The sequence below is a fragment of the Crocodylus porosus genome, unplaced genomic scaffold, assembly GCF_001723895.1.
Source record: "Crocodylus porosus isolate Cpor-Errol unplaced genomic scaffold, CroPor_comp1, whole genome shotgun sequence".
In the NCBI taxonomy this organism is placed as follows: domain Eukaryota; kingdom Metazoa; phylum Chordata; order Crocodylia; family Crocodylidae; genus Crocodylus; species Crocodylus porosus.
Genome location: NW_017728910.1, coordinates 122,556 through 145,886, shown reverse-complemented (window position 1 = coordinate 145,886; position 23,331 = coordinate 122,556). Strand labels below are relative to the sequence as shown.

The window sequence follows — 23,331 nt, the reverse complement described above, 5'->3', positions numbered from 1 at the left end:
TTTTAGTTGAGGAAGAAAGCTGGTTGCAAATAATGAAATAAAAAGGGGGAAACTTCAGAATAATTTCCCTGTCCTATGGTTTTTATTTTGTTTTGCTTTCAACTACCAAAATACTCAAATGAGTATTAAGAGGCGCTTTAGACAGTTGTGTGTACAACTCCATTTGAAAATAAGGGTTTGTAGAAGCATTTTTTGTTAAAAATTAAGTAGGAAAAATGTTTTAGAACAAGCTGTCTGACCCAAACAACATGTAGTGCTGATATAATGGATTTTACAAACACTATTTTGCCTTTTTACAGAAGCAGTCGCCACTCCTAACACTACTTAAACAAATAAAGCTGCCATATCAAAGAGCAGAAGTTGGCTCCCCAGAGTGATTCTCTGAAGTCCTTGCTCAAGGAAGCATAAGAAAGTTCTCCTGGCTCAAGATCTCCTGACTCACCTATGCTCGCAGTCTGGTTATCTCAAGGTTTCTGTGACCCACTGATAACCTACTGACCATAGTTTATGACAGCTGTGTGAATATGTAGCCTATAAAAAGTTGCTGTTTTTTAAATAAATTCTTGTATAACTAGCCTCTCAAGATTCCAGGTGTTTCCTGATTAGTAACATCTACTGGTTCAGTAACATCTACATATCACAACAACATTTACCATGTAACTCCTGAAGAATGGGTATATGTACATATTAAACAGGGCTCTTCTGTAAACAATTATTTTCACTACTGACATGTATTGCTAAAAATTATAAACAAAGTCTATTTGAGGTAGTGGGAGGAGAGGGGAGTTAAATGATTTCAGAATTCAGAAGTCACAGGTAAAAGGAAACAAACCAGTGTTTATTCATTATGTTCTCTAGGAATGTATTTTTTGCAAGTTTTAATGGATTAACTGGATTCTAATACTTCGGGATTAACTATGGATTCCATGGTTCATTTGACCAGAGGTTCTCAACCTTTTCAGACTCAAGGGATCCTCTGCACAACTTTTCAGAATTGAGCAGCAGCCCAAAATGGCAAGAAAGGAGGGGGAAAAAAAAGTTAGCTGCACCCAAGACGGTACCAGCCAACAGAGGTCACAGCAAGCCTTGAACCCAGCGCAATACCCCACCCAGAAGCCATGCAGCAGGCTGGTGAGGTTGCTTTCTCTTGGACTCCCCATGTGGTATGGCCCAAGGGACCACAGCAGCCCAAAACTGGGGGAAAGGGGAATTTTAGCTGCAGCCAAGGACTCCTTGGTTAGTCAACAGAGACTGCAAATAACTTGAACTCAAGGCCTTTGGTTTCTCAGCCTGATGCCCAGGCCTGGAGCCACCACATAAGGATATTGTATCAATCAGCCTATCTGATATACCTGAAGAATCTTGCCATCCACAAATAAAAGACCAAAACCAACAAAATGGATTTTGATCAGACCCAGCCACTCATCCTCATCGACACTTCCATTACTCAGATAAAAGCACAGGCCAGAAAGAGGGGGTTGGCCTGAGGCTGCACATATTCCTTCACAACCGCTTATCTCTTCCCACCTCATGGCACCCACCAAATGATCTCCTGGCCCCAAACCACCTTCCTGAGAACCACTTTATTTAGGTATTCAAATAGTCATTTTTATTGTGGTTTACAGATTATAGTTAGTTCAAACTATGAACACTTTAGCTATGAACACTACTGTGTATATAACCACAGAAAACTTTAAGAAAATAGTTTATAAATAAAAAAGTGAGTTATTTCAGTTGAATTTTAACTAGCTAATGTAATTATATTTACTTCAGCCAGAACTCAGTTGAAGGAATAACAGGATATTTTCTATTTATGAAAACACAAAAGGTGATGTGCAGAGCAGCTGGGTTGGTGATAGAGATTGAAAGTATTAGGAAACTAGTTCTTGTCTTCGTTTAAAAGATGTTTGTTGTCCATTATAGACCAAATGTAAAGGGCGAAAGGCAAAGTGGACAATATTAAACAAGCCAGAGGAGTGCATGTTTCTCATTCCACTTAAAATACTTCTCTTGAAATTTTTTATGCAGTTGCTGAATACAGTCCTCAACTCTCAATGCATTCAACACTACTCGTTTTTCCAAATCAAATTTAAATGACACTACACAAGAATATACATATTTCTAAACACAAGACCTTCCACAGAATTCTAGTCAGAAGAGCAAGTCAAGGAACTGCTTCCATACTTATACATGTTCATAAGTTTAACTGCTTTGTGATTAGGGTCTAATTAGGTAAAGCCATAACAGCTGTATTCTTTTTCATTTTTACATGAACACTACAGAGTTTTGCAGCTCTGATAGTGAGTATAACGTGTCTCTTACCACTTTGGCCATAAATAACTCATGCCCCTCAAAGTGTCCAAGCTGCATCTGATATTTGCCCAAATAATTGTTCATCCTTTCATGTGTTAACACAGCATTTAGTTCCTCTTGACAGACGGGTTTGCGGACAACAACGATGTTTTAGCATTGGAAATGTCTTTCTTTATCTACAAAACTAATGCTGTCTTGAGTTATGATTGTCACTGCATCATTATCAGTACATTGTAGCGTTATGTTATATTTCTACCGCTACTTTAGGTGTTTTGCAGCTAGGCTGAATCTAAAATATTTTCTGGATAGTTCCACTGTCCAGTTTTTTGCATATTTACTCTGTTGCTCTCCTGGTATTTAAGTGTAGCAAAGCGTCTGGTTGCCTTTAGGTTAGCAGTTTCCTTTGGCTGCACTGAAGAAGATGAGGCAGGAAAAAAGCTGCAGTCCCATCCTCTGGTAGAACATTAAGGAAATCCCTTAATTCCAGTTCCATGGCAACAACAGATAAAGTTTCTGTATTAAAAAAAAAAAAAAGAGAGAGAGAATACTGCATTTCAGATCAGCTCTAATTAAGAGAAGCAGTTTAGATTTGGTATTTAAAAATCACCAAAACACCCAAAGATTGTGACTGAACTCATATGAGATGCTTATAGCAAGTGATAGAACTGGGGAAACCCTTTAAGACATGGAGGTAATCATGGTAGCAACACCAAGGCATCTCTGCTGACCATAGTCATCACCTCAACTAGACCATGGGTGCTCAGCCAGGCACAGCCCATGCAGCCTACCAGGAAAAAGAAGTCCTACATCACCACTGTACTAGACCAATGCTTACCAAAGATTTTTCTAGAACCTTGTATGCCATACAAAGTGAGAAGGAAAAAGCTATGCTAGTTGTTTTTCAGTTAAGTGCTTGTAGTGCACTTGGGCCAATATGAGAGAGAAAATTATTTGACTGTATGTTCTTCTGTGTCAAACCCTTAAAATAAGATAGTGGTCAGACAGTAAAGCATCTAACAAAACCTTATGCACTACTTACTACAAGGACCATCACACTATTGCAATCCCGTCAGATCTCAGGTTGGAGTTTTTATAGTAATTGATAATAAATAAAATATCATTTTCCCCCCAAACATGAGCAACCTCTTACAAAAGCAGTTGTTGATTTCCTGGAAACACTGAGTACTATGACCCTGGCAGCTGTGAAGGTTGGCGGGCGTGGGGGTGGGGAAGAATGGGAGGAACTGTAAGTCAAAGTTCTACCAGGGTTCCAGTCTCAACAGGAAAAAAGAAGTGGCTTCCTTTAGCCACAGAGCCAAAAAGCCCAGAACAATGCATGTCTGCTTCCTTCTGTCTCATCCCAAGGACAAGCAACACAGTGCAGTTTTGTTCAGTCAACAATTCAACTACAAAAGCACTCAAATGTAATTCTTAGCATGGTCTGAATCACTGGTCCCCAATATTTCTGAATTTAAGTTAGATAGTTTTCCTGATTTTTCAGGATTTAATTTCACTGGGCTTGGCACAAAATTAGTTACCATACAATCACTGACAACTGATAGTTTTGCGGCATTAATAATTTTCAATCCCCATGATGCAGAACTAAGAATAAGGATGCAAGCCATAATTTTAGTGGCACGCGAGTCACAGTAGTACTCCAAATAGCCAGCTAGCCTGTATATAACTACCTTAACATTACAAGTGGATAAAGGCCTTCCTCCTCAAACTGACAGGCAGTAAAGGGGTCAGGAGTTCAAGATAAGCAGCCATAAGCAGCCTTCAAATACCCTGGATGCAGCAGAAAGGCTTTATATAGACAATTCAATTGTAATCAGGCCTTTTACCTTTCAGGGCTGAAACGAGGATGGAATAGTCCTCTCCAGGACATCTGGTTCGTTTACAGAGCTCAGGAAGCAGTTTTGTCCACCACAGAGCCTAATTCATCCATACAACAAAGCAGTGAATTAGCAATTATTATAAATGGATCATGAACGCAAGCTTTTAAAAAATAAACCCTTTGAGTTAATATCAGAAGTGGTAAAAATAATGGTGTAATTGAAGATGATCTTAGTAACTGGTTTACACAGTGCACTGCAACGCAAAGTGCTATGATGCCTGCAACATATTTTTAGATCAACCTGACTTTTTTTTTTTAAACTCCAAGAACAAGATCAGAATTATGAGAGCACCCCCTAGTGCTTGTAAGAACAGACTTCACTCATTTGATGGGCTGTGTATCTGGGTCAGAAAAAAAAACCACTCCCAAATGCCCCAAAACCTCCAAGATGTATTTGAAGAAATAGTCAATAAAATATTATGGTTATGGATTTTTCACATGCAAAATCTCTCAGAATAGTTCTGTACAGCATGCTTAAAACAGCGATGTTATGAGATCTTTGTACCTTTGTTTAATACTTCAACGCCAGTAACTTTTAACATTGCATTTACTTGGGTCTTAAACAGAGTAAAGTAAAAATGAAATCCTGTTCTTTTCAGGCATAATAATTCCTCCTTCAGCATTCCCCTGCTTCACACAATACAGTTAGCCTAGAAATTAGTTCTCTCTTCCCAAGAGAAAATCTAATAAGACGCAACAACACCGACTCGCATTCCAGTCTTTCCAGCTGCTGGTAGAAGTCCTTCTAAAGATTTTCTGTTCAATGGAAGTTACTCTACTACTAACTCGGCAGCTGACTGGGTAGGCAAAAAAGAAAAAGAAAAAAAAACACCGGTAAGTGCTCACCCGTTTGTCATCTTTCAGCTCATGCTGGGCATAAGAAATGACTGCTTCAGGACACCTCTCTAGTAGTTTGTCAATGGATTTTTCACACTCTCCCATACGTGTAGTGCAAAGGACATGGATACTGAGGCCAGCATTACTGTCTTCCAATAATGGCTCCAAGAAAGGCAGAACTGAAGTTACATTAACTGATGGACCACATAAAAGAGACTGAAGACAAGAAACCATGGCATTAGGATTTAAACACACCAATGTGTGTGCATGCACACACATGCAAAGAGAAAAAATTAAGTGTGCGAGTCGTACCAAACTGGGCGGTAAAATACGCTATGTTGGTCTGACATCAAGTTACATGGGTAAATATGATATCTTTTATTCAGTTGGTCTAATAAAAGACATCACATTGCCCAAGTAACCTTGTCTGCCTAAAACAATACTGGGATATTTATGGGGTAGGATTTAAGCGTACGTGCAGCCATTACCTTAACTGGCCAACATGTATGGAATCTCACCTGGGAACACTCTTCTGGCCTATTCCTGTATCAGCCAAAACTAGCAACATGAAAGCCATGAAACTGCTAAAACTGTGCTGAGGAAGGTAGAGAGAAGATGTCATTATTGTGAAGCCAGGTTTTGTTCTGGTTTTTGTTTTGCAACAGAAGCTAGGACTCTTGAAATACTAAGGGGAAAAACAACCTTAGGGAGCCCTGGTCTGAAGCAGTTTTCCGTTTGCCTGCACTGAAAGTGAGAAGCTCTGGAAGCTTGGACTGCTAAAAAACTGACAAAGAGCCAGGCAGGCAAGTCAGTTTCCACCCGCCTGCCAGATCCATTTCCACCTGCCTGCTTTCCTTTGTCCATTCGTGAAATCCAACCATCTCTGCAGGATGCAGAGCCGACCCTAGGGGGTCACCCCTAAAGCATGGGGCCTGGGGTGGTCACCCCTAAGGACGGCTCTGGCAGAAGGTACCAAATTTCAACACATCAACATTTTCTAGGGGCAATATATGTTGTCTGACACCTTTCACCACCAGCTCTACTTGGTGCTTCTCAGGATTAAATCTTAATTATTCCCTACCTACACAACACCACCAAAAAGTCTGGGAATTCAAAAGTCTCAGCAACTGTTTTGAGCCTCCTCTCATATGAAAAAAGATGCTAAAACTCTAAGCTGTTAACCCCCAAAGATGATCCGAGGACCAAGGAATGTTCAGGGAGCCTGACCCATCCAAATCAAGAAGAAGTTAAAGTAAATGTTTGTACCAATTTTAATACTGAAGTAGAATATGAATGATAAGACAACACAGATAAAAGCACATCAAACCAAATAATCAAGTATTTATTAATAATAGAAGTTTTAATATTTTAAATAAATGTAAGGTTAAATCTTTAGAGATTTTAAAGACTTTCAGTTAGCCAGCCTGCTAGGGAAAAGGATGTTTTACTTGGAATTAAAAACTGAGTTTCAAAGCAGCCCTTATCCTAGTTCATCTACAAGTTATCTTTTAGCAAGAACTGTAGTTCAGGTTGAAGAGCAAGGATTCTGAAATTAACTTGAATTTTTACACTTTAAAACTTGGTCAAACTTCAGAAGTTTGCTAAATAAGACTAGAAAATGTAAAACATGTTAATAGGTTATTTCATCCTTAATATTAATATGAATCCTGTCTAACATTATTATTGAGCATACCTTGCTTGTCGTTAAGCAGATAGATTTATTTTTAAATCGCATATAAGCTACATCTGTCCTAAACTACATTTATCTGGTACAAAATCACTAAATACCCAAGTGATCCTGGGTCAGCATCTCTTAACCTGTCTCTCTCGTGAGTTCTGAACAATTTTTGCCTATGACAACATTTACTCAACTGCTCATTTCTTTTGTCTCCTCTTACCCAAACTCTGGTCAAGCAGGCTGCGTCTACATGTGTGGCATACTGTATAGTTGTTATTGCAGTTATTTAGTACTCGCATAAGCAAGTACTAGATGACTGAGCAGTAACCAGCATTACTGCATAATGCTGTTGCCACACAGTTTTTTTCTCCTGACGCCACTGCACAGTAGCTTGTAACTACTGTGCAGTAGTGTTGTGTCATGGTTAGTGCCCAGCAGTATTTGTGTGGTAGCAACGAACCATGGCTTTTTGCTATTGTGCCACTGTGTCTTGTGTAGACATGCCCACAGATGCTACAATATACCACCATTAAACAGCTTAGGATGTAGCAGTCTACAAAGGGCTCTTCCCAGTGCCATTCCTCTCTTCAATCCCCAAAGATTTTTTTTGTCCACTCTAGTTTGAAAATGATTGAAGTGACTTGAACTAAGCCAAATATTACAACCCAATTCACAATATAATGCCTGTTAACCAAAAGCTGAAATTAAAATTGGTTGAGTAAGTGTAGCATTGAAATTAAGTTGTACACACAAATACAGATAAAAATGGGGCATTAAAAAAAGAGGCACTTCTGCAGATACACAAATTAAGGTCCTAGCCCTTCAAACCCTTGTAAACACCTGGCTTTAGCAGACTACTCATATGCTTAAAAGGTGAAAATACAATACATTTTTCAGGAAAAGGGACATGCGCTATGTGCAGGTTTAAGGTCATCATACCTGTAATTTTGAAAGATCTTCTGGATAAACCTTAGCAGACCGAGGCCCCAGTGACATCATAAATATCACCCAAGGGAAGATTAACCCATAGTGATCACAGGAGTTTATCTGAACCAAGAAAGAAAAAAAAAAGAGGTAATGTATGAAGGCATTACATTTTTTGTCACATATGAATTCTAGAGAAAGAAGTCCCTGACATTTTAAATGGAATAGTTACCGTTTACCTTCATTAACTAGTCCAAAATAACGTAACTGAATAAAGCATGACATGAACCCTTGCACAGTTCAATTATACATTTCACATTTTTAAGTTCAAAAGTCAACATCTCTGTTATGCCACTGGTTTATTTAAAAAACGAGACAAATCATATCAAATACCATGAAAGCGAACAATACTGCCTAAAATGCATATACAAAATTTTCTTACATAAATGTAAGGATGCCCTAGCATCCTCTGAAAGTTAGTTCCAAATTGAGAAGGAAACAAAATCCAGAGACTCTTGTGGAACAGAAGTACCAAAACACTCTAAAAGGTATCCTGGGTCAGGTTCATCCTTGAAATACTGAAATAGCTCATGAGAGATCATGCAACTTAATTTCAGAACTCCAAGTCAAGATCTGGGCTTCTCTGGTTCTAAATTCATTCATGCTTCTGAACGAGAGACTCCCAACATGGCATTAAGGACTTAATCCAAAAGCTAGCAGTTATCACTTGGTAACTGACACGTGAGCTCATATATTTTCATTCTTGGTCTTAAGCACAAAATTTGTCCAGCATTAAAGTACACAACATTGCACTTTTCTCCTGTCTCAGCATTGTAAGCACAATGTATATTTACCAGATCCTCTGTTGTTTTCAATGGCATGGTATCAGGATATTGCATCCTTGATAATCTCCAAACATACTGTGAAATAAGCTTCAGCAAGAGTTCTTGGAGAACTTCTCCTTGACAGCATGCTACAAGAAGGGCTTCCCAGAAGTCTACTAACAGCTGAGGGACAGAATCATCATTCCTACCACACAGCATCTGTACACCAGAATAAGACAAAAAAATAGTTTCAACTGACATAAGTATAAATAGCAGAACTAGGAATTAACATAATTTCAATGGGTATGGAAAAATGTTTCTTGATGCATTTCTAATGCATATGATTCTCATTATTATGGTAACAGGCAATACAGAAGAAGTGCAAGCAACAATTTTAAAATGCTAATTCTATGTTACAGGTTCAAGCAGCAAGAAAACCATTCTTAATGGGATTTCATTCTGTTCTGCCTAGTGCTAACATTGCAAAGAGTTTAAAGGAAGCTCCAGAAGACTGACATTAAAATACATCTACACCTAGGCAAGCCCCCTTTGAATAGTTTTAGATATGGCCAGTGCCAATTTTCAGCACTGACTATAGTCCAGCAAGGGGTTAGGAGACCTGAATCAATATGGGGGAAGGGAGGGGTCTCCTCACTATTGAACATATTCTAGATTTTTATACAGTGCCCAAAGGACCTATTTAACCAACTTCCATTTCATGTCAATAGGAGTAGGATGCCTAATTCCCTTAGGTCAGGGGTGTTGAACATCCAGCTCCGGGGGCTGGATGAAGGTCACTGGGCATGTCTAAGGCCTGGATCAGGACCATCCATCAGAGCCAGCATGCAGGACCAGTCCAGCAGGGCATACATGCTAAACCCCAGTGCTGCATCCATGCTGGGTCCAGACCTGTATGCAAGATGCATCAGCCCCACTCTGGGGCTTGCACTGCATGCAGCACAAGGACTAGAACTGCAGCACATGCAGCACAGACTCCAGGGCCTGGGCTGTACGTGACATCCCATCAGACTGACCCTGCAGGGTGCCTCCAGGGCTAGTCTGGACTGGGCTCCACACTATCAATACTTGTACCTGAGCCAACATGCAGTGCCAGTTCCATGCATTGGGAGCAAAGCAAGTGTTGGAGTGGAGCCAACATATGTTGCATGCAGGGCTGGACTGGGTGCACAAGCTACATGCAACACAAGGGGCAGCATGGAGGATACGCTGCATGTGACATCCTGCTGGACCTGCCCTGCATGCTGGCTCCAGTGCAACCCAATCTAGACTGGCCCCAGTGCTCAGGGACAGTTTAGTGCAAGCACCACATGCAGCCCATACCCTAGACTGACACCCTGTGCTGTTCAGCCCACATCCCAGATGCTCTGCACATCAGCTTGATCTAAGACCCCAGGCTCCACTGGTTCTGTGTTTGATATCCCTGCCTCTGGTAATCTTTGAAAATCCCCACCTGGGAGCACAAGGTGTCCTCAGCAGAATAAAGGGACTCAAACAAATCTACTAAGTTTGTTATGTTTAATCTGGATTTAAGTGCAGGGCCATCTACAACAAATCTAGTTGCTTACCTTATTTAATAATCTTCCCAACTTAGATAGAAACCACTTCATTAAACTTCCTGCTGATACAGGAGAAATTTTCACATGTGCATGATTGAACAAGAATGACTTGGATTGTTTTGGCCATCTCCCTCTATTAATATCAGGCAAGACTGCAAAAAATAAAAACTAAATTCAGACCAACCTTGAAATAAGTGTTTGCTTCTTCCAGTTCAATTTTACTGTTCTCATATAAAGCCAACACTGAAGCCACCAACAATCCATGTTGTGTCTCTTTCAAGTGAAGAGCAAGTTCAGTTGGAATAACCTGTCCTCTTCTTTGCTGCCTTAGAAGTCTTGGTTCCACAATAAAGCCATAAGCCATCTTGGTCTACAGACACAACCATTTACAAGTTAGACAATTAATTAGTACAACTTTCAAACTGAAGGTGTACTAAAGGACACTATTTATACACCTTAAAGGCAGGATGGATGAAGGGAGGGAAATATACCATAGCTTGTCCACAGCTGCAATTTCAAGCTATGCACTGGATTAGTGGTTGCAGATATTCTATGCCACTTGTCTGAGCTGAAACTAATGGGTCTCAGACATCTTGGTTCCACCCACTGTACTACCCTACATGAGACTGGCATCTAAGAAATGAAGGAGTCACAGTCCCATCACGTTGTTTAATATGGCATAATGGATTTGAACAGGTCTCCCACTCTTGGTTGAATTTCACCCTTAATATTATTATGTTTTATTTATTTATTTATTCATTGTTCTGCCCCACAAATCTGCATATAAAAAGAAAACCAAACTTGACCATGAAGCCAAAAATCAAACAGATCAGGTACTTTTGAAAATTCCAATTCATTGGGGGACGGGGATGTTAAAGTCAGGACGAGACCAGGAAAAACAAGCCACGAACCACATGCTGGAATTGACCAGGTAAGTACTAAGGAGTCCACTAAGAATCAGGATAGGGTAGTACTAAGGGCACCTATTGGGGGGGCTTTGGTGTCTCTATACTAATTCTAGAAGTATGGGAAACAAACAGGAGGAACTTGCACTCCTGCTTGCAAACAAAGATTTTGACCTGGTTGGACTAACAGAAACCTGGTGGGACCCTTCCCATGACAGGGCAGTGGGCATGAGGGCTACAGGATATACAGGCAGGGTAAAAAAGGGGGTGGGGTGCATTGCTCGATATGTCAGGGAACATTTTACATCTTCTGTAATAAAGATGGGATCAGAAGAAGGTCAGATCAAAGTCCTATGGTTCAGATTACAAGGGGGTAGGGGTGAAAGGGGCTTGGTGTGGGGGTCCACTACAGACCCCCACACCAAGAGGAGGAGTTAGAGCTAGAATTTTCAAAACAGCTCTCAAAGACAGTACGCTCAAAGGACCTAGTTGTCATGGGTGACCTAAATTACCCAGCCATCTGCTGGGAAGAGCAGTTGACCAGGTCTGCCCACTCACTTAGGTTTCTAACCTGCATACAGAACTTGCACCTAATACAGGAGGTATGCAGTCCCAGTAGGGGAAATGCCTTACTTGACTTGGTGCTGGCCACAGGGGAGGACTTGGTGGGTGGATTCTACAGGTGCAAGGTAACCTAGAAGATAATGACCCCCAGTTGATAGGATTGACTATCTGGCAAAAAGTGGGAAAGACAACTAGTAGGGCAGTAGTGATAGACTTCTGGAAGGCCAATTTCAATGAGTTCAGGAGCTTAGTTAGGGTGGGACTAAGGGATAATCACATCTGTGAGATGGGAGTCCCTCAAGGGACTGATCCTGCAGGCACAGAGGGGTACCATCCCAGTACACATAAAGGGAGGCAAAATAGCCAAAAAACCTTCTTGGCTGAGCTGGGAAATCCAGAGCCTTCAGGGGAAAGAGGAGGCTTACAGGCTGTGGAAGCAGGGGGCAGCCACCAAGGAAGAGTATACCTGCTTGGCTGACACTTGCAGGGAAGCAGTGAGGAAGGCCAAAGCAGATACAGAACTCAAGTTGGCAACAAAGATTAAGGATAACAAAAAATCCTTCTTTAAGTACATAGGGAGCAAGAACAAAGCGCAGGGTAACATAGGGCTTCTACAGAATGGACTAGGGCAACTCATAAAAGATAAGACAGATAAAGCAGAGCTTTTAAATTATTTCTTTGCACCTGTGTTCCTGGACATGGATACAAACACACCTCCCAGTAAGTCTTTAACCTGGCATGAAAGAAATACCAATCCACCTATGGTTAGTGCTGACCTAGCGAAGAGCCACTTGGAAGGGTTGGATACATTTAAGTTGGTGGGCCCCAATGATCTTCACCCAAGGATAAAGAAATTGGCCAGTGTCATAGCAAAACTACTGGTCTGAGCTTGTTTGAGCACTCATGGCACTCAGGTCCCAGAAGACTGGAAAAGGGCCAATGTGGTCCCTATTTTCAAGAAGGGAAGGAAGGAAGACCCGGGTAATTATAAGCTGGTTAGCTTCACCTCTATTCTTGGCAAGACCTTAGAAAAAGTCATAAAGGATCACATTTGTCAGGGGCCAGCAGGTAATACAATGTTAAGGGGAAACCAGCATGGGTTTACAGCAGGCAGATCCTGCCTGACTAACTGGGCCTCTTTTTATGCCCAGCTCACAAAGTGCTTAGATGCAGGAGTGGAGATAGATGTTATTTACTTGGACTTTAAAAGGCTTTCAGCACAGTGTTGCACCTAATTCTTACAAGCAAACTGAGTAAGTGCGATGTGGATTTTTTCACAGTAAGGTAGGTGAAAAAAATGGCTCATGGGACACACCTAGAGAGTGGTGGTGGATGGATCAATTTCTCCCTGGAGAGATGTGGGCAGTGGTGTCCCCCAAGGCTCGATCCTTGGACCAGTACTGTTCACTATCTTCATCAATTTGGATGAGGGTGTTGAAAGCACTCTGTCCAAATTTGCAGACAACACCAAACTATGGGGTATAGTAAAACACACTGGAGGGCAGGGAGCAAATTCAGGCAGATCTGGATAGACTGGAAAAGTGGGCAAATCAGAATAGGAAGCAAATTTCACAAGGATAAGAGCAAGGTGCTGCACCTGGGGAGAAAGAATATCCAATACACCTACAGACTGGGAAGTACCACTGAGTACTGCAGCAGTGGAAAGGGATCTCAGAGTCATAGTCAATGCAAAAACGAACATGAGTCGTCAATGTGACGAGGTAATAAGTAAGGCTAACTACACTCTGTCTTGCATTAGTAGGAGCATCATAAGCAAGTCTAGGGAGGTGATACTTCCCCTCTATGCAGCATTGGTTACACTGCAGCTGGGGTACTGCATCCAGTTTTGAGAACCACGCTCCAAGAAGGACGTGGATGACCTTGAGAAGGTTCAAGAAGGGCTACTCATAAGGTTGAGGGCCTGCAGGTAAGATCCTATGAAGACAGACTGAGGGACCTGAATCTCTTCAGCCTCCACAAGAGAATGCTGAGAGGTGATCTTGTGGCTGTCTCCAAACTTATTGTGCGGGGTCAGCAGGGAATAGAATAGGAGATACTCTGTTTACCAGGGCACTCCTCAGGGTTACCAGAAATAATGGCCACAAACTGAAGGAGAACAGATTTATATTGGACATAAGGAAGAAATTCTTTATGGTGAAGGTTGCCAAAATATGGAATGGGCTTCCAAGGGAGGTGGTGCTTTCCCCTACCTTGGAGATGTTCAAGAAGAGATTAGACAAGCACCTAGCTAGGGTTACTTAACCCTAGCACTCTTTCCTGCCTAGAGCAGGGGGTTGGACTCGATGATCTACAAGGTCCCTTCTGACCCTAGAAATCTCAATACAAGGAGATGCTACCTCCACATGACTCTACAAGGGCTCATACTACGAACACTGAAAGGTTTTGGTAAGTATGGAAACAGTGCAGTAGAGGTGGGTTGTTAAGTACAACCATGTGCCAAGTCTACTGGCTTCAGTTTAACAAAGGGCATGGCTTCAAATGAGAACCAACTGGTGCCAAGTGCTATATTTTGTACCTCTGTATAGCGATCCATCTCACGTTTATATGTCTCCAGGTCTCCCATTTTCAGAGCCATGGCAGCTTTTGTTAGTGTCACCACCAATGTTGGCACAATTCTTTCCACTTTCTGCAGATAGTCCATGGCCATTGATGGACATACATTCTTCATGCAAGGACTACAAAGGACATGAGGTAACTGATTTGGTTCAGCAAGATGGAATATTTGAAGCACTTTTGCAGCGGATTCCTATTAAAATAGGAGTCATTTAAAGTAGCCTTAACCTTTCAGATATACATCAGGAGAAAGAAATAAAAGAAGAAAGTTGAGTGTAGTTAAGTCTCTTTCATACACCAGAGTGGAGCAGACTAAACCAAAAATCTCCCTGAGGTACGTGACCGTCACCCAGAGTGCAATCTTAACACCCTTTAATGTTAAGTGGCATGTGGATCCATGGTTTTGATTTTTTCACTATTGTAGGTAGCAAAAAAGGTTCTGATATAGATTTTAAGCATCACAGTGGCAAAAGCCATGGGGAGGGCATCCAGACGAGTGTGGATATGAAGTATACAGTGCTGCAAATCTGTCTGAGGCACTGCACACCACATATGCAGGCATTCCCTGTGATGTTACTTTGCTGTGTGGGAGAGGGGGAGGGGGACTGACACTGGGAGATGCCAGTATAAAAAAAAAAATAAAAAAATGGTGCCTTAAAAAAGTGGGATGTGTATGTGGCGGCAGCATGCACTGCCAGAAATAGAATCTGGCTGGCTGGAGCCATGCTCCAGCTGCCGGCAAGGCTCTGTGCTGCCGAATTGCTGTGGCTCCAGCTCCTGGAGGCCCTCAGAACCCCAGGTAAGGTTGCTGGGGCCAGCCCCAGCCTCCCCATACCCCACCTAGGGCAATGTGCTGCACACCAGAGCATGCATGCACAGGCATTTCTCAGGGACAAGCAGCAGCGGCACATGTTGTACTGCTAACATGTGCCACTGCTGTTTGTCCCTGGAGAATGCATCCTGGATGTTCTTTGAGAAGAATTTCACTACTAATCTCTATATTTGTATAGACCTTGTTGCTATGTAGACAACAAAACCAGAAAGACTCTCTGTGCATCTCAAAGAAAAAGAGAATAATAAATGAATGAGAAAATGGACAGCTTTATAGGATTTAATCAATGTTTCTTTTAGAAATGTTACAATCTCCCCAAAAACAGCACTAAGCAGACATTAAAAAACAATTCACACCCCTACCTTACTTAATTCTTCATTTAATTCTTCATAAAGAGAATGATTTAAGTAAAAAATAAATCCTCTCTGATATTTTTGTGCTCTGTCCTCTTCCGAGTCCATTCTCTTCAAAACTTCAGTCATGGATAAATCAGACATTTTGTAGTAAGGCAGGGACAGATGGTAATCCTTTGTGTCAAACCTAAAAGTGATGCAATAAATAAAATTAGGCACCATTGTAACATTCTCTGTAAACAAAAATTTCACCCCAATATGTATGGTCTGGCTCACAACATTTCAACATCTGTATATATCCAGTCAAGACAAGACAAACCTAGTGAGTGGAAGCTTAAGTGATTGAAATTAAAATTGCTGGCTTCCCCACCAGAATCTATTTACTTAAAACCTGCATTGCAAAGAAAATAAAAGGATCCAGATTTCTTCAGAAGTGACCCTAAGAGGACACCTTTGAAAAAAAAAACAAACCAGTGGATGTGGAAGTGACGTACTAATACAAACCTGCTATAACAGTCTCCTAGGAGAGCACAACTTTCTTTGAATGATGCCAGGAGCTCCTCCTCCTCTTCTAATTCCATCAGACCTGGATCCATTAGAGCTGCTCGGACTAATAAATGAGCCTCGCTTAAAAGATGGATACAACTCTCAGTTCTTGAGTTTTCATACGTCCTACTGTAGTCTACCTGGAACAAATACAGGAAATACTTAGGTCTTACTTATTTGTGACTAATGCATGCAAGATATCCACAGCTAAGATAGGTTACAAACCTCTAATCTATTATACTGTATTTTATCTCAAAGAATCAGAAACAGGTGAGCAATACCATTTCTTTGTAAAGTTGAATAGTTGAAATAGTGTTCACTATATATAAATTCCAGCCAGATTCTGACTCGGAAGATGCCGTGAGTGTAACACTACCAGTTTTTCTCGAACTGAAAAGAGACAGAAGTAAAAAGAAGAGATGCTGTCTGAACAAATGGTTATGTATATGAACACAAGTTATCATCAATTTCACAACTGATCAAAAAAAAAAAAATCACATATATACAAATATACCTTTTAGGCCTTGTTTACCTTGAAATTTAATTCATATTAGAGTAGGACATGAATTGAAAGCACAATAGCCATTCCTGAATAACTCCATGTACAGGCAAAGCTATCGATGAAAAAAAAAGTGTCATGGATAAGGACCTCTGGGCTAAGCCTCAGCTAGATGAAAATCTATACCATTGACTTAACGGGAGCTAAACAATTTAAACCAATGAATCATCTGTCCCAATATCTTTACTTGCACTGTACACAACAATTACTGCACTTCTGCCATTTCAGTAGCTTTTCATTACAAGGTTTATATAAAATAGTATGTCTAATACTCAGAATTCTTGATTCTTAAGGTATTGGCCAAAGGTATATTATAATAAAAGGTCACCACCTAGTTCTGTACATTAAATATGCATCACCTTTGCTTAAATAACCTGAAGTTTGTAGTTTAGACATTTTGTATTTGTTATAGCTGCCAAAATAATTTTTGGTGAATTATAGTTTTTGTCGTTTTTAAAAAAAAATCCATTTGCAGAGAGACCATTTCATTTGATGTGCTGAGACTCATTATCAATTCAAAAATGTTATTATCATTCTCCACTTTGAACAGAATTCCATATCCAAGAGATGCACAGATGCTTCACGCAATCTCCTTCAATCTGAACCCAAAACTTCAATGCTAAACTACAGCACTTACAGGAGTCTTCTTGAAGGCCTCCTTCTTTCGGTAATATCTTCAGTATCTGCCTTAGTTAGAATAATTATATGGTTTTTGAAGTGACAAATGGCTTTCAGCCCTATAAAAAGCTGCATTCTTAACGCACACACATCCAAAGACACAGGTGGGCAAGCCTGCAAAAGGAAAGGAAAAAAAAAAAAAAGAAAACACATTAAAGTTAAGAATCAGAGGTCCAAGATAAAAAGGAGAGGCACGTGGGAGGGGGAAAAAAACCTAACCTCATATGTGGGTTAAGAGTGAATTATCTTTAAAAGTTTCTCTTAAATAGTACATCTAATAAAATTATATTGGCAGGAGATTATTCTTGCTGAAATAAGCTATGAAAGTTAGAATTAAAAGTTGTCTGTATAGCTATGGTTGTCAAGAGCTTTCAATATGGGGAAATTATAATCTCAGTTTTGGAAGCAACTAAGCATGGGGCCATCCAGGCCAGATGGGGTTCTGCTCTGTGCCCCAGGGTGCAACAGGACAGAGCCTGCCAGCACCGGAGCAAGGATGAGAGGTAGAGGGCAGGCAGCAGTTGCGGCTCTGAAGCTGCCTCTGCCACCCTCCCCCATTGCCTTGCATTTGATTCCAAGATGAAGGGTCCCCTACTCCATATTAAAATAGGTAAAAAACCTTGCCTGAATCTAGCAAATACAGTGCATGCAAGTCTTCCAAACCTTTGAACTTCCTTATTTCACTTGCCTAGAGAACTGCCAAAGAAGGAATTCCCCAAGTACATAGTTCAAGCATACTTCAGCCTGTCTGTCCTAATAAATATTTACATACTTGTTCAGTCTTGCATAATTCAGTAGGTCATCACTTATCAACAGTATATGGAGAGGACAGACTTCAAACTTAGGTCTTTTTACCCTACAGCATCTGAGGATACTTTAAAAAATAACCGAATGAAGAGAGGGGAGATACATTTGCTACATCTGCTGAGGTCATCAGCTCCCATGAGGAGAATTTTGAACCTTGCAGACTATGACAAGAATGAAGGGAATTAAGTTGCAAACACTCTTCCATAAAGCCTTTGCAAATGGTTTGTTAATAGCTTAGACTCTAAAAAAGCAGTCATAGATCCTGCATAAGCTAGTTTACACATCCACTGGAACAGCACTATATGTACTGTATCCATTGGAACAATAGTATTATACCATTGCCAAATCTTTAATGGTTTTTCTGTGTTATTCTGTTGCTTCAGCCTATAGAAACTAATGAAACTTAAGGACTAGACACTAAACAATTTGAGGAAAAGGCCTTCTTAGTACCCATATTCACTTTAAGGTTTACATCAGCCATAAGACTACTAGGAGCACACCTTCACAGTTGTATCAATGTATGGATCCTCATCACGAGCTGCTGCTGCACTGCACCGGACTGTGAAACACTGCAGGCTATTACTGAAGGAAAGAAAAAAGTCAATACAATTCAAAAGAAAATTGGCAATAACTAATTTTTTGCTGTTTAGAGAGGACTGTATAGTGCAATAAAATAAAAAATAAAAAAGGTAAGAACTGTAATAGGGAGGGGGTGTGCAACAGGGGATACGAATACAAAGATGATTTCAGTGACAAGATGAAATGCAGGTATGAATTCATGAATACAAAGAACACAACTCCAAACATAGTACCTTGTAATAACATGGAGGAATTGAGGGGTTAGAACTGCCTGCTCTGATTTCTCTGAATACTGGTAAGTAGAGAGCAATTCCACTAAATTCCCAATTGCGTAGAGATACCCAACATGAGGCAAAGAGAAAAAACAGAAGAGACTCAGCAATTCTTTCTTGGCTGCAGTTTTTCTGTTGTCCGTTGTGAAACTTCCTAGATATAAAAAGAAGGAAATATTGCTAATAGTCAATTTACTATATACTTACAAAGCATTTTGCAAAGATTTTGATTGTATATGCCACTCTTATGTGTCCACTGTTTATTCCAACAGAACACAAAGGCAATTAAGTGTCTTGTGTTAACATTAATAAAAATTTAACATCTGTGACCAGCATTTTTACGGACAAAAGAAATGTCACAGTGGCAGACAGTAGATACTGAAAGGGAGAGTAAGCTGGGTAAGACCAGGTGTTTTTCAACCATTCCTCTCTCAACTGCAGCCTGTAAGGTTTTGGTTTTACGCTACTGGAAGTTAGTCCGCTACACAGACAGGATGTGGTATTAATATTCTATTAATTAAATTCTGCACAAACTTCATGGAAACAAAATTAGAGTTTGTGACTGGTTTTAATAAAGCTCAACATAAGAAAAGGAGGAACTTATTTTTCCCTTAAAGTTTTGAAGTGCCAAAACAGAAACTGCATACGAAGAAAGGGTACATAAAGTAGGATTTCCCCTGGAACTTCTGTAGCAAAAAAACCTTGGCACCCATGGAAGCCAGCTAAGCTGGTTACTATATATGTGTACTGTATATATACACTTCTATTTACCTGTCTGATACATAGGCAGCATCTGAAGAGAATGCAACTTGGTTTCTTCAACAGAAAAGACAAAAGATGACAAATCTGGAGTAAACCGTCTAAAGTGAGGAGGAAAAAAAAAAGAAGTCCTCATGTACTATCAATTATAAACCACTTCAAGATACCAAACCAGGACAAACAGCTATAATCACAGAGGGTGATGCATTAAGGCTCTATTGATTATTATATTGCTTGTCTAACTACTAGCACATTTCATGTAGGAAGAGTATAGCATACTCAGATTCCAATACTTGTATGTACCTCAAGCTCCTATGATCAAGGACCTCCATCCGTCTGTTTGCACTGGATACTAGAGGTCAGTATATGTAGGTAAGACTACAATGAATTTGAATCCCAAATCTAACTTTGTACTATTATACTCAGTTGAACTACAACCAGCATTTTTCTCCATCCTTTCCCTTCACTTACATATCACCCTGTTTCCTGGCTTATTTTGAAATTTCTTGCTAGGAATTCTGTAAGTTCCTAACTACATCCTTTCATGGTTTTGCTAGCAAACTAACCTAAATACTTTTCACTTTTACTTAATGAATTTTTAATCCACAGGGGTTCTGAACATTTCCCAAAGTTGATCACTGTCCCTCCTTTCAGCTCTAGAAAAACATTTTCAGAGGTACCACATATCTAAAAGTCCAGCAGAAGATGATAATGCTGCAGATATTCAAACTCCTCTGATAGGTCAGATCCTAGGTCTCAGGAAGTCAAAGGAAAGTAACTCCTGATACTCTGCCCAGTGACCTGTCCATTAGACTATGTAGCCTCAACCAATAAAGATCATCACTTGAACAAGTGCACCAGAACAAGGCCACAACCCCATGGTAGCAGTGCTCAGGTACAATTTTTTAGAGGAGAGTCAGAAAGAAGAGAGCCTACACCAAGGATTCCATACCCTCCTACATACTGCAAGAGAAAGTGCTGTGGCAGTACCTGGTCCCCATCCACCCTCCACCCAGCTAGCCAATTAATCCACACCAGAAATACAAAGTAATTCCATGCTGGAGTGGAGCAACAAGCCACCTTCTCCTACAGAGACTGACTGCAGGCTAGGCAGTTCAAAAGCTCTGAGACCAAAGGATGGATTTAACCACCTCAAAGCAAAACTCTTCTACTTTGACTGTGATCCAATAATCAGAAATTTGTTCTAAAAATTAGAAGTGAGCAATAGTTTATTTCCAGGTTCCCAAAAAACAAAGCAGTAATATAATACAGGAACACAAAAAATTTTTATTACCGGTATAGGATGTAACACACTTGGAAGTGTTCTGCATCTTCAGTATTTAACCTTGTTGATTCCAGTGTGACAGATATCCCACACAGTTCACTTTCTTCCCCAAGCAGCTCCATAGGCTTCTGACAGATGACAAAGTCATCTGATTCAAACTGGGAAGAGAATGCCGAAGGGGCTTCATCTTTTATACCTTAACAATTAAAATACTGTATCAGTTTTCCAAATGACTGCAGTGCAATTCTCGACAGGATAGAGAAGGCGGAAGACTCAGTTAAACACTTCAAGTGAAGCTACATATTTAGTATCACCCACCTCAAAACTGCAGAAGTTTGTTTTAAATGAAAACCTGAAGTTTGCTGCGTCTTGATAAATTTTCTTGCTAAACTACCTAAGAGTCAAGGGATAGGACACAAAAAAGGTGTCTAGCCCAATACAAGAACTGCAAAATGGCTTTTGAAGGAACAGATTCTTCAAATAAAACTAAGGGCATCACATTCCTCAGAAAAGCAATGCCCCAAAACATGCCAAAAGAAATCTACCCCTACCAATGTATTGTTTAAGTAAAAAGAACCACTAGAGCAGTGGTTCCCAAATGGTGGGTCGCAACCCCACAACATCAGTGTGGGGTGGAAGTGAGGGACCATGCTGAGGAAAAAGTTTGGGAAGCACTACACTAGGAGCATGGAAGCCATCAGAGGAAGTTCAGGCTCAGCCTTGCAAACAGTGAGAAACAGATTTAAAAGAGAAGCCATCAATTTAGTTTTTTTACTGCATTGTATTTTTTTTTTAATTCTAGTTTGAGGAATCATTCGTTATGTTTATTTTTATGGCTTTTAAAATATATATATATTTTCAAAACAAATGAAAAATATTTCCTCTACTCCTGTAGCACTTATTGGGTATTTTCCAAAATGGAAAAACTAATTATGATATGGTTGCCTGCAACAGCTGGAGACTGGACTCCATCACCAGTCTTCTATAGCATGTTTCTCTAACTATGCAAAGAAACACTGAAATCAGCTACCCAAAATAATGTCAAGTATGGAAAGCAAAAGACTGAAAAACTATTTTCTCAGTTCTCTTCAAGTTTCGAGTCTAATCCTGTAAGGGCTTATCTTTGTATACATATGCAATTTCATTGAAGTACAAAGTATTGATTTACGTGTTTGCAGATTCAGTAGTCATTTTAGATGTTATTTATAACTCTAGCAAGTACAAATGTTTCAATCAGAAATCATATTTAAAAAGAACCATCACTTCAAAGATGTTCATAAACATTTTTGAAGGGGAGAGGGGAAATCAACCTGTTAGAGCACATTTTGAAATTAATCAGATTATCTCCAGACTCTAGGGAAAGGAAAATTAAATTCCAGTTTACCTTCATCCACAAGCTTTTCTGGTGCATTGATCTTGTGTGCACAAAGTTCAGTATCATCTGCACCTTTTTGAACTGATTTCAGCTTCAGGATTAAAACATCCAATTCTGTTGTTATGGCTACATACCCAGCACAAAGTGCAATTTCTGCCGGGATGACATTGTCTATGTGCAAAATTAAGGAGCGTTCGAAGTCCAATACACTGAAATCAGGATTTATCACTAGGTATTTCAAACAGAACATGACCAGTTTATTTTTGCAGCCCACAAGAAGATCGCCATTTACAGGACAACAAGAGATGCAGAGCGGAGGGTCTGAAAGAGGCATTTCCACAATGGACATCTGCTCTTTAGAAAGTGCACTATAGGACTCTTCCACTTCGTGACCCACCATCCGGACACATACGCGAGAGTTCCCAGTTGACATGCATCTCCAGTTCACATAAGCTCGCAGGGAGGTAGCCTTGTTTTTCTCCTCAATTGTTACCAGATAGTCTCCTGAAAAAAGGAGAGCAACAGTACCATAGTAATACTACAGCTTAGCCTGGAAATAATTTGTACTCTTGTGCAAAGGCACAACATAGTTTAATGAAACAGAATTGTGAATTTGAGACATTTGTTTAAATTAGGTAGAAATATTTCAGTGAGACCTCTCAGGGACAGCATACACTTAGAGGTCTGTAGAGGCCTACAGTACCTCAGTGAGGATGAGGATGCAGATATGCAGGCAAGGAACACTATACGGTTACTTACAACTCCACTCAATCTAGACTTCAATAGGTGTACAAGAAATAAAGGCTCAAATGTTTTATTCCCTCATCCTGATATTACTTTTTCCTACTGCCTACAGATAATGCTCTGGAAACCTTTTCTGAAACTCAAGTTAGCGCAATATAGCTACCAAACCCACCAAATTTGCTCCAAGAATAGAGCAGACAAATACCTCTGGCCTTTTCCAGACAGATCAGCATAACGCTGCAATTCACTCTACTTCTAAACTGTTTCCCACAACAACAGGGAAGAATCACCTGGAGCGGAGAACAGTGTTCCTTTTACTAAAAAATAAAGGAATTGTAGCAAGTCCAAGGAGGGTCCATGCAGCAAGTGTCCTCCTCGGATTGGCTTTAATTGATTACTAGGTTTACACTGCAGACAAGGATTTACAAAAGGATGAGCAGAAAGGCACT

The 23,331-nt window shown here is 40.2% G+C and overlaps 2 protein-coding genes across 3 annotated transcripts in view; one reads left to right on the top strand and one right to left on the bottom strand.

Annotated features, from left to right (window-relative positions):
* CP (ceruloplasmin) overlaps positions 1-1,026 on the top strand; it is a 38,827-nt gene extending 37,801 nt beyond the window's left edge. Inside the window, exon 19 of the mRNA XM_019532566.1 lies at positions 300-1,026. Within this exon, the coding sequence (XP_019388111.1) occupies positions 300-377 (78 nt within the window). The 3' untranslated portion in view covers positions 378-1,026. The remainder of the gene's footprint in view (positions 1-299) is intronic.
* Positions 1,027-1,784: 758 nt separating this feature from the next.
* Positions 1,785-23,331, bottom strand: HPS3 (HPS3, biogenesis of lysosomal organelles complex 2 subunit 1). 2 transcript variants are annotated; one of them, XM_019532567.1, is made up of 16 exons: positions 22,148-23,331; positions 20,773-20,959; positions 19,491-19,579; positions 18,681-18,873; positions 18,369-18,450; positions 17,021-17,175; positions 16,106-16,214; positions 15,783-15,964; positions 15,288-15,465; positions 14,056-14,286; positions 10,235-10,420; positions 8,504-8,692; positions 7,665-7,772; positions 5,057-5,263; positions 4,158-4,248; positions 1,785-2,826 (listed from the first exon to the last, which is right to left on the bottom strand). In XM_019532567.1, exons 1-16 carry the CDS (start codon positions 22,569-22,571, stop codon positions 2,699-2,701), a joined length of 2,739 nt encoding a protein of 912 aa, XP_019388112.1. In that variant the 5' UTR covers positions 22,572-23,331; the 3' UTR covers positions 1,785-2,698. The 2 variants fall into 2 exon arrangements, with proteins under 2 accessions (XP_019388112.1, XP_019388113.1); XM_019532568.1 differs by having other exon boundaries at positions 22,536-23,329.